Here is a 15,887-nt window from a genome sequence, read left to right as displayed (position 1 = left end):
TTCGCTACGACCGCGAATTCCCGAGTCAACTCTAAAACATTGGTGCGTGCTTGTCGTGTCGCAACAAACCTATCTGAGTTCCATCTTCCGGATGGTGATTCATGTATCATGCTTTCCTGCTTTTCGTTGAGAATGATCTGTTGTCAATCAGTAATGTTTGTTTGTTTTCGCTCAGTGCTTGTTTAAGTTCCACCAAAATCAGGTGGTGGCAGTTTTAAGTTCTGTTGTCCCATTCATGTAGAGAACTTGACCTTTGGCTAAAGTTCTTACTTATGATGAACTCCATTCAGATACTTTACTGGTTTATTCGCCGTGATTGTGGCATTATTATGAAGCTCGGTATTAAGATAAATTTGAAAAATCTTGACTTAACTATTTGTTTATCTCAAGTTTTAAATTAAATGACGTGGTAGTTACTTGGATATAACCTTGTTTATTGGGTAGATTCAAATAAAAAAAATCAATCCAACACTGAAGGATAAAATTAAATAAAAACTCCATATTAAAGGATAAAATTTAAAAAAATTTAAAAAAACAAGGGCAAAAAAAATTGAACGGTTTGAATCAGCCGATTTTGTTTTAATGAGACGATAAAAAAATGGTCAACGATTATAAAGTTTTTTTTAAATGACAACAATAACCTTGGAAAAAAACCTTAGGAAGCGAGTGATTGACTAAAAAAGAGACAAAAAAACATGACTTGAGCAAACTCGAGGCTACATGATAAATGTGTAAGCTAGGTAATAAGAGACAAGCAAACTCGAGCTAATCCTCAAAATATATGGTTCTGGTAATAAGATTGAGATAACTCGACAAAAAATCTATTTAAAACCCGACCTGACCTAACAATTTAACCCGTGACCCAAGTAATTTAGAGCCTAGACCAGGCTGGGTTCCTATAAAAATATAGGGATGATTGACATGGTCTGATTTGGTAAAAAAAATAGGGTTGACCTCAACCTAAATAGCCCTAGACAAACCTGCTAAAAACCCTTTGATCTTTTTATTCTTTATATTCTAATGATGACATTTTTATATATTTATAACCCATGTCTTGTCCTAATTTGACTAGGTTTGAAAGCTATGATATTGATAACTTTAAAAATTAGCGATACAAGATATTACACAGGAAGCACTATACATGAGAAAATCAAAGAGTTAAACCTTTAACAAATCAAATGCTAAATGATAAAATAAAATAAAAACTCAATTAAATGAAAGAATTTAAAATAAAATATAGAAATTAAAATAACAAGGATGAAAATTGAATAAATAAATAAACTAGAAGGCATGAAAAATTCTTTGATCAAATAGTTAAATTGAAAACCAAAAATTTAACAAAAAAAATAAAATATGAGGGTCAAATTAAAAAAAAAAAACTGGATTGAATAATAAAATTAAAAACTACTAAAATCTTGACCAAAAAAAAAGAAAAAAAAAACTAAATTGAAAAATATTATAAATAACAAATTAGAACCGACGATAAATTACCTGGTAGGAAGAGGATGCGGGGATATATCAAATGAGATGGCGGGAGGGGTTGTTCGGATATAGGGAGGCGCCACACTTGCCAAAACTATGGAAAAAACATAATATCACTGTGTAATTATTGAATGACCAATAGAACATATAAAAAAAAATCAAAATACCCTCAAAATAAGGCGTATAATTTGTGTAGTGAAGGGTAAAAGCCATTTCACTGTAGTAAAAAATAGAAAAAGATGTGTATAGCTAAAGTAAATTTGCCTTTTTATGGCGGACATGGATTCCAATTTTTATTTTAAGAAGTAAAAAAGAAGAAGGGATGATTTATGTATCTTACTGAGAGATTACAAGTTGATTTCCTTTACGAAAAACATGAAGCTGTGATTATTTAACTTGTCTTCAGCGTAACAGAAGTCCAGTAGAGTGTATTTAGTTAATAAATTAATGCGAGGGCGAAGATATACTCTCTTAAAAAATAAAATAAAAATATCTATTTGAAAAAGCAGTTTGCCACACTCGCTGTCCGCCACAAAAGTAAAGTTTATATAAGTGGGAATTGGAGCGTGTCATACACGCTGTGTAAAGGAAAGTGGCGCTAGCAAATTAGCTCATCTCCTTCGCTTGGTTACAAGGCCACCCGCTCGCTCTCTTTCGCACAAGCAAGCACAGCTGCCGGATTCAACTGAACTCGCAAAATCTCTCCCTCACATGGTTGGGTCTTAAAAAAATATAAAAACAAAGGAGAGGATGGCGATTTCTCTTAATTCTGTTGTTGGCATCAATTCAACGGTAGTTTCCTTTCTGCTCCTCAGATTTTCCTCCTGTTTTTTTTTATTCTTTTGGTTTTCTTTATTAATTGCAATGTTTAGTTGATAATACTGACAGTTGGCAAGGGATTCTATTTGTGCTTAGTTTAATCAGTCACCAGCAAAAATTAACACATAGCTTGATTGTAGCTTTAAAAGTAGATGTGATATGGTACTTTATTAATAGTTGCAAAATGATAGCGTTTTTTCTTCTTCAACTGGGCCGTCCTGAACTGCAAATTGAACAGATATTCTGTACCTCATCCCCTCCATTTTTGCTGCTTCAAGTTAGAATTTATGTAATAATTGCAAAATGAAGCCCGGTTTTCCAATTTTCTGGCTACAGATTCTACAAGAATTGATTATTACCGTGAAGATCACGATTTTTTATTTATTTATATATATATATATTGCAAAGCTGAATTCTTCATTCCTTCCTGGTCTACCTACTAGATTTCTCGAAAGGTGAAGAGCTGTTTTTTTTTTATTATTATTATTGTTATTGTTCCTTTTCTTTCTGCTTTCATGTGGACTGAAATCCACAGCGAAGCTATGTAATATGTTGGAAAGGTTATCTGTTCGAAACTAATGTCGTTGGAAGCTTTTTCATTCGATTAATATTCTGTAATGTTTCTCCTTGCACTTGGAAATAAGGTGATTTTGCTAGTGAAAGTTCATCGAGGCAATTAGTAAAAAAGTAAAAGGCAGTTTCTCCATTATTGTATCAAGCGAGCCCCACAAATTACTGGTCATTCCTCTGTTGTGTTCTTTTCTTATGTCATTGTTTTTTGCTTTTATGTTCTAGTTAAATGAACCTGGGATATAATTGTTCTAATCATGGGAAATTTGCATTTACAGTTACTTTTTCCTGCATTAGTAATGCTTTTTTTTTTTTTAATATTCTGTTTCACCTTGATCTTTAATAGTTCTAGGACCTCTTTTTAATCTTTATAGGGGGGAAAAGACACGCTTCAAATGCTTTGTGTTGACTCCATCCCTCTTTAATAAAACGAACTTTTTTCTTCTTCTTCTTCTAAATCTTTTTTTTTTCATATTTGCTATTCATCAGCCGTAATATCTATGCTCTGGATTATTTCAATTGATGGGGTTTACACATATCTGGTGACTCTTATTTCTCGAGATTATTTACAAAAGTTTTTTTCCCATTAAAAGCTGCAATCCAGATACCAACATGTGTCTAGACCAAAGACCACCTCCTTGGGTATGCTTGCTTCAAGGATGCATATCAATGGAAGAAGAAGAGGGTCATTCGTTTCAGCTGCGGATAATGATCGTCTTGTCACGGACACCAGTGTTAAGGGTTATGGAGGTGCTGAGAGCTCAATTTCTGACAATCAGCTGTCAACAGTGAATTCCACCTCTGAGGATTCCCCAGGAGGAAACAGTGTTGGTGAGGAGTCAGGACCTCAAACCTCTGGAGCTTCTAATGGCTCAACAGTTTCTGCAGATATGAAGTCTAGGCCAAAAAGGTCGCCTCTAACAGCAAGAGAGAGACTGAAGGCTGCGAGGGTTCTCAGCCGTTACACAGAATCAAAGGCATCGAAATCAGAGATGGGCAGCAAAGTATTGGATGCCATGAGAGAAAGTGATAAGGGCAAGAAAAGACCTGGCCTTCCAGAAGCCCCTGAAAACATGTTTGATGACAGCAAGCGAGGGTTGCCAAAGGAGGGGTGGACTTTTGAATTTCCAGGTGGTTCAGAACTCTTTTTCATTGTCGTTTCATTTGTTTTAATCAGCACAATAATGTTTGCAACGACTTACATTGTCTGGAAAGTTGGTGCAATCCATTTTGATGAGTATTAATTAAGGTGTAGTTCTGCTATTTACATGAGCTACCTTTTCAAATTTATCCTTAAAAAAATCATGAACTATTTGGATTCAGGTGCTTGCTCAAGTTATATTACATTGTTAGGATTTTAATGTCTTTTAGACAAGATACATACGTGAATGTACAAAGCAATACTTGGCTGACATTATAGTTTAAGTTCTATTTTATTTCTTTTATTTATCTTGATGATAATGATGCTCAAGCTTAACCCATATTATAACATCATTCTGTATGTTGCATGTACATAAGCGGACTGATCCTATATGTGCGGGTTTTATAGTATAGAAGGAGCATCCCTTTGCCAGTAGCGCACAAGTTTGATCCTTCTGGGTGCTATATTGTAATGCAGCCCGCAGTTGTGTTATTTGTGTCCTTAACCATGATCTCTCTCGGTTTTTTATGAATACATTGCCGATATATCTGACCGGAATCCAAGTAGATATGCTGCCAGCCTCATACATTATCGTGTTTGATAAAACAGTTCCTGGTTCGATCATTTCCTGATATGCACGGCACCTAGATTTGGGCACATTTTCCTTTTGTTTTTTTGCCGACTCTACCTATGCTTGGCGAGTTTGTTGAAACAATCCTTTGTCAGGGAGAAAAGGTGAAAGAAAAGAATGCACCACTGAACTCCAGATGGAATAACGCAGGATTACCGACACAACACCATCCTGAGATTTCAAAACTGGAACGTGAGGGATTGGTTAATGACGTGGAACACTTATATCATGTGCGGAGAGTGGAGAGTGTGGTTGCAGTTCAAAGTATTGTTTGTTTAGAAATATATTAAAATAATATTTTTTTATTTTTTTAAAATTATTTTAAAAATCTCTATATCAAATCCAAAAACATAAAATAAAAATTAATTTTAATAAAAAAAATTAAAATTTTCAAAAATACTTGATCATATTTTCAAACGAAGCCTTACCTAACTTTCAAGTCCAAATATCCGACATGTTAAACCAACGATACATATATATATATTCCATCATTGAATTGGGGTAAAACTTTGCTAGCGTGTTCTACGAACACAATTCCTTATATATGGTTGGCTAGTCAAAGTAATCATTTCCATGTTGTTTCGTACTTTTTTGAGTTAATTTCTTGACTAGATCTCGTAATTTTTTTTATTTAGATTTCATTAACTAGGTCAGTTTTAACTCATTCATCAATTTTTTAATTAATTTCTTATTTTTGAATTTCAGAATTTATCAAATTAAAATTTCCTCAATTATTTAACTATAATTGTAGAGATTAAAAAATCTTTAAAAATTTTAGGATTTGAAGAAGCTTAATTTCTTATTTTTCTACACTGCGTCAATCAAAAGTCGTGTCAATCTTTAATCCCTCTTTATGGTGAGTTGCAGTGTTTCTGTACTATTGGGGCCCTGCATAGTGATCAACTGTTGATGGTAACTGTAGGGCTCTTGTTTGCTTGTGCAGGACCCTATCACTGTCTTTAACACTGAACAGATGAAGATGGACAAAAAATAGAAGAAAAAGGCACCAAAATGAATAACCTCTTAGATGATCATCGGTTAAGCAATAAAGATGAAAGCAAAGCATAAGTGAATGAGCGATAACAATGAGTTGAAAACAAAGATGATTAATTCACAAGAGATTGTCCTTTTTGTTTCGGTTGCCGAACTCCATCGTCCTCCATTGCAATCTGTTGCCCTTGAACATAATTGTAAAGGTAAAGACATGCGATCAAGAAGAAGATGCATGATGGGACACATAAGCATGAAGTCAGTTTCAATCAGTAGAGCAAGTGGTTGTGGGCTCAATGGTACTTCATCTCTGAAGAAACTTACACAAGGGCAAGGCAAAAGAAAACATGTTATGCAGAAGTTGGAGCAAATAAAACAGATAATTACTAGTCAAGCTGTGCACAATTTGAGAAGTTTAGAACTGGATTCTGTATGACAGGATGATTCTCGGATTATCACAAAACAGGAACAGAGTGGTGCCCATGATACACCGAAACAGTTAAATTTCACACAACTGTTCCTTTTCTGTACGATGTTTTAGCCACAATGGGTTACCTTGTTTTTTTTATGAAGTCATCCAAGTAAATTCATGTTTAGGTGACAGCCTAATATGGCCAAACACGATTTTCAACTGACCATTGGAGTTAACAAGATATCACACCAATCACCATCAGATATGCAGATCACATATTATCAGTGCAGAAAAACTGTACAATGAATCCAGGATAAAAAAGCAGGAAGAGTCGTGGCCTAGATTTTAAAAAGAAAGTTGCTTGGACATGGAAGATCACTATTCTCCTTGCTGGCCTGCTGCTCCTGCAGAGGCAAACTGGGATCAAACAAGTGCTGCAGTATATGATGAGTCCTTTTTAGTCCCATGCCCATCTCATGCTTCTGCCTCTGCCAACTTTCAAGTATACGGATTCCCTTCGTGGTCAGTACCGCTTCAGGAGGCTTCAGAAGATAAAGCTGCTTCGAGTTCCAAGAGTCATAGCCAAGCTGAGAAGCGGCGACGGGACAGGATTAATGCACAACTGGGAATTCTTAGGAAACTCGTTCCTAAATCAGAAAAGGTACACAAATCTCTGTCTTAACCCTTGGTTACACGTGTGCTAATCAACATAACTTTACCGGCATGGTTAGTTATTCCTGCCAATTACTCAAGAGTGTCCTCTTCTAGCATCAAATAAGGGTGCCAATATTATTTAATTTTGTCCAATAACCATTTTCTGTTACAATCCCATCAATCTTTATTTAAAGTATAAGAGATCGTGTATCTACATCATTTAGCTCCTTTGACAAAATATGGTCGAATGAGGATAGATTCTGCTGATCCTGTATTAGAGTTCACTAACAACAAAACTTGAGATGAATCAATCTTTCCTTGCGTAGATGGACAAGGCAGCTCTCCTAGGAAGTGCGATTGATCATGTGAAGGATCTCAAACAAAAAGCAACGGAAATCAGCAGAACTTTCACAATCCCAACTGAAGTTGATGAAGTGACGGTTGATTGTGATGTTTCTCAAGTTACAAGCCCTCCCAGCACCAACAAAGACAAGGACAACACATTTATCAGGGCATCTGTTTGCTGCGATGATCGGCCAGAACTGTTTTCGGAGCTTATTACGGTGCTCAAAGGCCTTAGACTAACCATAGTTAGAGCTGATATTGCTAGTGTAGGTGGAAGAGTTAAGAGCATATTAGTACTTTGCAGTGAGTGCAGTGAAGAGGGGAGTGTTTCAATTAGCACTATTAAACAGTCGCTTAATCTAGTTTTGAGTAGAATCGCTTCATCATCAGTGCCATCAAATTATCGTATTAGAAGCAAGAGGCAAAGGTTCTTTTTGCCTTCTCATTTGTCAGAACAATATGAATAATCAGATTTATCAAAATTTATTTGGATTATAATGATATGATTCTCTCGTTTCGAGATTATGCCTTCTCTCCTCTGCCATCATTTCAAGAAACGAAACTGCGGTGGCACAAGCCCGTTAGTCAAAATTATTGGATATTGTTTTCAATGAATTTCGCTCTCCTTAGATGCGCATGGAAAAGGCGACACCAGCACCACTCGTATCGTATCAATCACCGAATAATTTTGAATTTTTTTTCCCAGTAGGCTCAAACCTGGATATTCCAGGTGGGGCTAGGACGGCATCTTCATGGAAGCTATCCTCACTTAATCTTCTTTCTGCGTCATTATTTTATATTAGAAGTTTGAAAGATTTTCTTTTCTCAGAACTGAATGCGGTGCAATTATTGAATGTGTGTTTTTTCGGCCCCCAAAAAAAAAAACAAAAATTCCCCTTAATTTTGTAATTTTTTTTTAAATAAGCTCTACAAATTGTCCCCTCTCAAATTAAAAATTTTACAATTACCCCAAATTAAACCAACTATATATTATGCATTTTTTATTATTTACTCAGAAAATAAGATTTTTAGGGGTTGCAATCTTGATTTAATAAAAACATGTAGGTTTAATATAAACTTTGTATCTAAATTTACTAGTTATTAGGCTTATAGTGACCGGCGGCGACCATCACAGCACGGAGTGCGTGGTGGTTGATGGCCCCGGTGTGACATGATTATTATTATTATTACTTATTATTTCACCATCACAGAGCATAATGATTCATATAATTAATTAATCAATCAATCAAGCGAACATTATAGAGATCGAAAATGTAGTTAGTATGTGGGCCAGGTGGCACATGTGGTTTCTTATCAAATCTGATAGTGTTGGTGTGGTATTAGCCAATGGTGCCATAAAGTTGTATGGTTGGAAAAGCCGGGTCCTTCGCTGCAATGATGAAAGGAATGAATACAGAGCCGTGTTCCTTTTCGTCAATGTACACTGTTCGAAAATTGATTATCAAGATTTATGATATTTTTTTTATAGCAGAAATGACTGTGATCATTATTGCGGAATTTACACGTGGACGAATAAATTATTACATGAACATTTCTTTTTTCTTTTTTCTAAGACACACAAATAATAATCTTTTTTATTCTTCAAAAAATAATCAATCCCAGTCAGTTATAACATCCCCGTATCTCTCTCACTCACACCCAAACCCATGCACACTACAACACACATAAACTCTTCCATCAACAACAACCCATTCAAACACCAAAACAGTATCGTTTTGCCAATGCCAACGTGCGGTTTTACGGCTCACACACAACAACCCCTCTCCTATTCTTATAACCGTTCCTCTCTCTCTGCATCCTGACCTTCCTCGTCTTTAAATAAACGTATTCAATACAATTACACGCATAAATATTATATTACTCATCTCTACAATCTAAAGTACTAACTTATTTCTTTGTCTTCCTCGTGAGGACTGTCAATGATGGTGTTCTTGGAGCCCACAAGAAGATGCCACTCTGATCAAACTTTTGGAACAACATGGCCCATTACGCCGAGGTGCTACATCGTCCATCATGTTGACTGAGGATGCTAAGATTGTCCAGGTACACGCCCTCCGTGGCAACAAGTGGGCTACTATTGCCAGACTCTTGCCTGGCCGTACTGATGATGCTATAAAGGATCATCGAAACTCTACGTAGAAAACATGTGATTGACATGCCATCCGCCTCGTCAGGGTCGATTTTAGTTTTGAAATGCCCGACTGTGGAGATTTCGGTGGTCTAAATCTGATTCGGAGCCCAAGCGGTAGTGCTTGCAAGCATCGCCAGGGCATAAGGAGATGCGAGAGTTGATGGGCCTGAGATGTCCTGACATTGGCATAACAGAGTTAAGGGAGATGGGAGAGTTGATGGGCCTGAGATGTCCTGACATTATCCCCACCAGGGGATGGTTTCATTTCAATGCCTGTGGTGGAGAAAGTGGAGGAGGATTTGGCAGTAGAGGGCAGAGAAAAGGACCTGGCGATGGTGAAGAGAGATGTACTGGGGAGACGGATGAGACTTGCTTGAGGGCCATCATGCAGAAAATGATGCAAGAGGAAGCTAGGATTTACTTCGATGGATTCAAGGGTATTCATCTGCTTACGCAATTAAATTACAGAAAATAATATATATATACACACACCCCATCCTCTTATAATAAGATTACAAAATAATTTAAGAGCAAGCATTGAACATAACACTAAATTATTGAGATGTTATCAATTTTATGCATAGGTTATTTTTATATCAAAACATAAACAGGAAACCTTGAAAACGGATAAAAATCCTTAATTGAGATTTCTAAAACTTCAATGATAAAATTGACACAAAAAAAATGAAGATTAAAAACTATTTGGCTATAATATTAAAACTATATACTATTTTTGTAATATTTTTAAAATTTGCTGCTACAAATTCAATCTAATTGCAGGATATTTTTATCATTACCAAGACTAATCTACAGAAAATTGCTACAGCTTTAAATCGGACATCTCTAGCAGAAGAGGTGTCGTAACAACCAGTTGGGCTACTGGTCATCAATGAAATTCAGGTTTGATTCTTTTCTAAATTCCACCATCCAATTTATGGGCTTTACACACTCAAAACCCTTACCACCCACTCGACCCAACTTTTGTAGCGCTGATGAGAAAAGAACATCAATTTCTCAGACAAATTCCCAATATTAAAGCTCAAAACCGGAAAACCATAAAAACGGCAATGCAACTATCGAACAACATGCAACAGTTTAAGCTGCAAAAATGGCATCCTTATTTTACAAGTACAAAATCAAAGGAGAATTAATATTGGAAAAATCATAGAAAATCCCGAAACCAAAAGATTAATGGCAAGCAGAACAGGATGAACAAGTTCAAGAAATCTAGGACACAGACACGTCTTGGTAAATCAAAATAACCATTAAAAGCAGGCTAGTTTCTCACCCTTCCCGTACTGAATCATTGAAACCCTCAGTAAATCACATAAACAAATCATCCCCACCAACGGCAACAAAAACTTGACGAAAAATTATTTTTTGCAAACTACCGCACCATTAATCCATACCTCGATATGGCGTGCACCTACATACAACTAGGCAAGATATCCCATAAAATCAACAACGCCGTCTAAATTCCTAGACATGTTTCATTCAACTATACCTTAAAGCATTCCCGCCAACCACAGACTACAGTTTCTTCCAGTTCTCGTCACCAAATCCATCAACCAAATTACCCAACCAAAACAACACTCCTCAACACCCCCCCAGTTTAGCAATCAGGCAAACAGAATTCATGCCATTAAATTAGAATCCAATGGCACAATTTCAAACAATAAAATGATCCACAATTCACAAAATAATACAATAAGAGAAAGAGATAATAGCACAGCAATGGAGGCCAATAAGCAAAACAAAATCCCATTTCCTTTCAGTTTAGAAGGTCTAACAAAACCATGAAATTTAAAACAGCGATGCTCTACTTATCTGAAATCAGTACTGATAATAAAACAAACATAAACAGGGACAAACACTAAAGTGAACGACAGCTCTCTATTGTTGATAAAATAGAAAACTACTTGGATCTCTGCCTCATCTTTCGGCGCTTCCTCTTCAACCTCCTCATACGCTTCTTCTTCCACTGTTTGGTTAAAGACAACAGAGAAACAATCTTATTCTGACCAAACAAATTTAAAAGAAAAGAAAAAATGGTAATACTTTAATTAATGTCATGAGAGATGAAGAAAAGATTACCTTGGCTCTCATGGCGGCAAGGCAACCAAGCTTTGTGTTCCCTTCTTTCTTTGATTGGAAAACCTGGCTGCGGAAAAAGATAAGAGGGTGCTACGTTTCATGCTTCGCAGGTAACTATATACTAGCGAAACCCTAATTCTAGTGGGCTGTGTTGCCAAGGTGGGCTCAACTACCTGACGAACACTAAAAATCCATTTATGCCCATTTGCGAATGGAACCTAAATTCAACAATGGAAGGCCCAATAAGCCCATATTGTACCCTGACCAAATTGTACGAGCAAGAGGGTAGAAATCTCAACATAGTTGTTTCCTTTTCATTTGTTTGGGAAAGTTTAGGTGGCAACATAAAAGCAAGAAAAGAGAGAAGGAAAGGGGAAATTCGGCTTGCAAACCAACCACATGACTCGAGTACCGAAGCCGATCCTGCTAGGGAGGCATTTCATTTCTAGCAAGCAGTATGTTCAGTAACACACCAGTTATTTGTAGAATTCTCGCAAAGCACTGATGTTGGCTAGAAATGCAGAGAACGATGTATACATCTTTTCTTTTCTTTTTCTAACTGAAACTGATGTAGAAATTGATTTGGAATTTCATTTTCGACTCTGGTTTGTTAAAAAATGTTAAGAAAGTGCTATAGAATTCCTGGCACAAAAATCTCATAACGATAGATTTAAGTCTTTAGAAAATTCATCGAACCGATGCCAATCAATACACATTGCACCATCCCCTGTAATCCTCGGACTCAATTCGCAGCTGGGTTACGAGCAGAACGATTTTTTTGTATGAAAGATCATCAGAGCAGAAATAGACAAACAGGACGCTCTTGCCTAAAGGGGAAAATCGCTGGGGTTTTAATTTTTTTTTTCTTTTATGAAAGGTCAATGCTAAGGTACTTGAATTTTTTACGAATTTTTTGTATTTAAGTAATGTGACATTTGTTATAAAAAAAGTTTTCAAATCATAAAATGTGAATCTCATCCCATAAAAAATCTTAGTAAAAATTTAAGCATCTTCACATTATCCTTCAAATTAAGAAAAAATATGTTGTTGTTGTAACTCATTTCGACCAAAAAAAAATTATATTAAAAAATTTTATAACATGGTTAATTTTTTATATTTCATACATGTTGACGATCTTTAAAATGGAGAACTCATATGAACATTTCAAACGTTTTCTCCGAGAAACTAAGATACAAAGAATGAAATAAAAGAATAAAATGAGAAAGGTGTGGAAGGTTAAAGAATGTGAGAAAATAAGAAAGAAGAAAAAAATAGGAAGAGTGTAAATGGAGAGGTAGCATAAAAATGAGGAGGGGGTAAAGATTCGAGGGGGAGGGAAATTTTTAGGAGAAAAAAGTTTTAGGATATGTTTTGAAAATGTAATTATGGTTGTTTTTTAAAATGTATTTTATTTAGAAATATATCAAAATAATATTTTTTTATTTTTTAAAAATTATTTTTAATATCAACACATCAAAATAATTTAAAAACACCAAAAATATATTAATTTAAAGAAAAATAAAAAAAATAAACTATTTTTAAAATACAAAATCAATCCGTACTTCGAAAAGAAAGAAAAAACGTGAAAAAAAAAATAAAGAAGAAGAAAAACGCGCAGAGATAAGGAAAGAGAGAAAAATAGGAAGCAAGAAAAAGTGTGGAGAGGAATTAAAAAAAAAGTCATAAAAGAGAAAACAGCAACGACCCTACTCTCATCTCTCTCCGACTGCAATGCCTCCCTCCACCGTCGACGATAACCATCACAGCCACCGAGACAGCACCACGGCCACTGTTCCATACACCGTTGTCTCTCTATCCACCTGAAAGTTGATCTTAACTGCGACCACAGCTCTCTTCTTCTCCCTGTCATGAATATTCTAGCCATACTTCAACCAGAATGTTGCCATCCACCACGCAACGAGAGAACCCCCACAATTGAACAACAACAACAACTGAGCCGGGCAATGGAGAGAGAACAGAGAGACAAAACCAAAACTTTGAGCTCTCTGAGGGCTGTAGTGGGTGACATCACTCACATAGGAAGGAAGAGGAAGGAGCTGGGCACTTGGCACGGTGACCCATGCACCTCGTAGCCTCACCGAAACGTGCAACAACGCGCCAACTTGATTTGGATCTTGCTTAGCTGGTATAGGTCTATTGAACGTGCATGGTGATCTTCAGACCTATACCGAAGAGGCTTATACTTATTATTTATCACTATCCATACGAGTCCGATACTTATTTTTAAAAAAATTAAAAATAAGGATTAAATCTTTTTACCAAGCTCGAAGACACATAAAATTTAGATAAATTCTTTGAATGTAAATACATTAGACATCTTCGTTTTTGTACTTCTTTTTTGTACTTTTACTTTCTATTTTTACCCATTTTACATGTAATTTGCTCCTCTACACTTGTCTTGACTGTTCTGATTTTGTTAGACGATATTGTGTTTTAATTTGTAACCTCTCCTTTCGTTAATGATATGCTTGAACTCTTTGATTATCATCAAAACAATGAATAAATGTCGCCTATAATGAAAATAACATAAATATTTGTACAGTTAGTAAAATTAATACGAGCACGCATGCAACATCCTACTTAATTTAACCACGTCATTGTGTATATAGCTCAAGAAGTATTTTTCAAAACAAATATGTATTCTTACAGTACTGTCTCTTAATTTGATATAGTAATTCTCGATCTGCAATCAATGCAATTGACTCCATTTCACTCTTTTAAGACTATCGAGGGATTCAACCGTATATTTGGAGTTATCTCGAGAAAAAGAGTTGTTCGAACATCTTACTCGTTATGATCTATGCCAATTCATCAGTACTTGTAAAAGACATTGAGAATTGGAAATGATGACTGCAAAGGAAATCGAATACACGCACGCACCAACTGATATATAGTCCGAAACTTGAATTCAAGTTTTTGTGATATAAACAAAACTATGGAAACTTAAATAGCTATCATAATAACTCACAACCGCCAATGTTTGAAAAAAGGGACATTCTAATGAAAAATAATCAATTTCCTCGTAACTAACTGAAGAAATAGAAATTCTGCTAAACAATATATATTTTGCTCTTTATTTTTAATTGTTTTTTCCATTAAGAAAAAAATTCTGAATTACCTGGATAAGCAACCTCTACTTGAGATCTTTCCCAGACTTGATCATGAAGCCAACATGGAAAAATATGCCTGACAACATCGCTTGCCAAGAAACCCTAATTTATTGATTATAACCATACTTGCAAAGAAAACCGCTATTTCAAATTTCTTTCATCTTAGAAATTCCAACCTATAAATCACTCCAAGCCCCCCGTAATTGCACCTGAATCCAGTAAATTTAACCATTGGAAACTATAGAAAGAGGACTAGATTAACTTATATCCAGCACCAAAAACTTGCATGTATACAATCCTTCAATTATTAGGCCTCCCCTTGAAATTCGTGGTATGCCAAAAGACACCCCCATGCAAATCCCCCAACAACTATCAAAAATCAAACAAGAAAGGGTCCTCATCGTCCCAAATACTAGGCGGTGGGTACTCCTCATCATTCCACGCAGATGGAGATCCAGGTCCAATATGCATTACCGGATCCTGCAGAAGATGACCCGCTGGTGCAACAACAGGAGGAGTATTGCTGCCAGACAGAGAGAAACTCGACCCGACGGAACCCCCCAACGCATTAACATCATCGTACGCATGATGCTGCGGCAGACGATGACAATGATTTTGATACGAGGTTGTTGTTGATGGATCTACACTAGAACTAACAAATATATTATTGGGGTTGGTTGTATTAGCCCCATGTTGAATGAGATAGCCTTGTAACATAACTTGCTGGTGATTTTGCCCTGGCATTTCATTAGTACTAGAACATTGTAAGGCCGACCCAACAACATTATTCGAATAACAATTAACCCCGTATGGAGTAAATCCCGATGAAGCTGCCGTGACAGACGGAGAAGCCATTGGATTTGAGAGAGAGAAAGTGAAACCAAAGCCACAACCAAACCCAGGGGGACGAGGGAGCAAAGGACGAAGAGTCTGGCTCGAGGAAGAGGTAGAGTTGCGAGAAGTTGATCCGGACTGAGCAGAGGAAGAGGAACCTGAGGGTTGCAAATTGAGATGAGCCCTGGAGCCATAAAGGATGAAGGCTGCTCGATCATAGGCTCGTGCTGCGTCCTCTGCGGTGGCGAAAGTTCCAAGCCACTTACGGGTTCGTTTTCTTGGCTCACGGATCTCTGCTACCCATTTGCCCCAGCTTCTTTGCCTAACTCCTCTGTATCTAAATTTACCGTTGTCTGGTCCTCCTTTGCCCTTGCACTTCCTGCTATTGCCACTGCTGTTGTTGTTACTGTTTGTGTCACTTGTTGTGGCGGTAGTGGGGGTGGTTGCGGTGGTATTGTTATCGGTGCTTTTTTCATTGGATGATAATTTGGTGGTGGTGGTGGTGGGTTCTTGGGGAGGGTGAGAGAGAGATGAATTGTCCATTATAAAGTGAATCGCTTTTAAGGCTTTATTAAGACTGAGGGGGCCTCGTTCTTTGGTTATTGATCTGTCGAAGTATAGAGTAGCCTTTG

At 36.5% G+C, this 15,887-nt stretch overlaps 3 protein-coding genes and 1 long non-coding RNA gene across 4 annotated transcripts; 2 read left to right on the top strand and 2 right to left on the bottom strand.

The window, feature by feature from the left end:
• The first annotated feature begins 2,060 nt into the window (after positions 1-2,060).
• On the top strand, positions 2,061-4,326 carry LOC7474421 (uncharacterized). Its single transcript, XM_002316164.4, has 2 exons — positions 2,061-2,274; positions 3,465-4,326. Exons 1-2 carry the CDS (start codon positions 2,233-2,235, stop codon positions 4,113-4,115), a joined length of 693 nt encoding a protein of 230 aa, XP_002316200.2. The 5' UTR covers positions 2,061-2,232; the 3' UTR covers positions 4,116-4,326.
• Positions 4,327-5,746: 1,420 nt separating this feature from the next.
• LOC7490321 (transcription factor bHLH51) lies at positions 5,747-7,545 on the top strand. Its single transcript, XM_002316163.4, has 2 exons — positions 5,747-6,706; positions 7,026-7,545. The coding sequence occupies exons 1-2, from the start codon at positions 6,413-6,415 to the stop codon at positions 7,509-7,511; spliced, it is 780 nt and encodes a 259-aa protein (XP_002316199.1). The 5' UTR covers positions 5,747-6,412; the 3' UTR covers positions 7,512-7,545.
• A 3,396-nt stretch (positions 7,546-10,941) lies between these two features.
• Positions 10,942-11,550, bottom strand: LOC18102689 (uncharacterized). Its single transcript, XR_002984471.2, has 2 exons — positions 11,291-11,550; positions 10,942-11,177 (listed from the first exon to the last, which is right to left on the bottom strand). It is a non-coding gene; the product is annotated as an uncharacterized LOC18102689 (long non-coding RNA).
• Positions 11,551-14,793: 3,243 nt separating this feature from the next.
• Positions 14,794-15,887, bottom strand: LOC7490319 (ethylene-responsive transcription factor ABI4). The gene has a single exon (XM_002315114.3). The coding sequence runs from the start codon at positions 15,796-15,798 to the stop codon at positions 14,794-14,796; it is 1,005 nt and encodes a 334-aa protein (XP_002315150.2). The 5' UTR covers positions 15,799-15,887.

Source organism: Populus trichocarpa, chromosome 10, assembly GCF_000002775.5.
Source record: "Populus trichocarpa isolate Nisqually-1 chromosome 10, P.trichocarpa_v4.1, whole genome shotgun sequence".
Classification (NCBI taxonomy): Eukaryota; Viridiplantae; Streptophyta; class Magnoliopsida; order Malpighiales; family Salicaceae; genus Populus; species Populus trichocarpa.
This window is presented reverse-complemented; position numbering and strand designations above follow the sequence as displayed.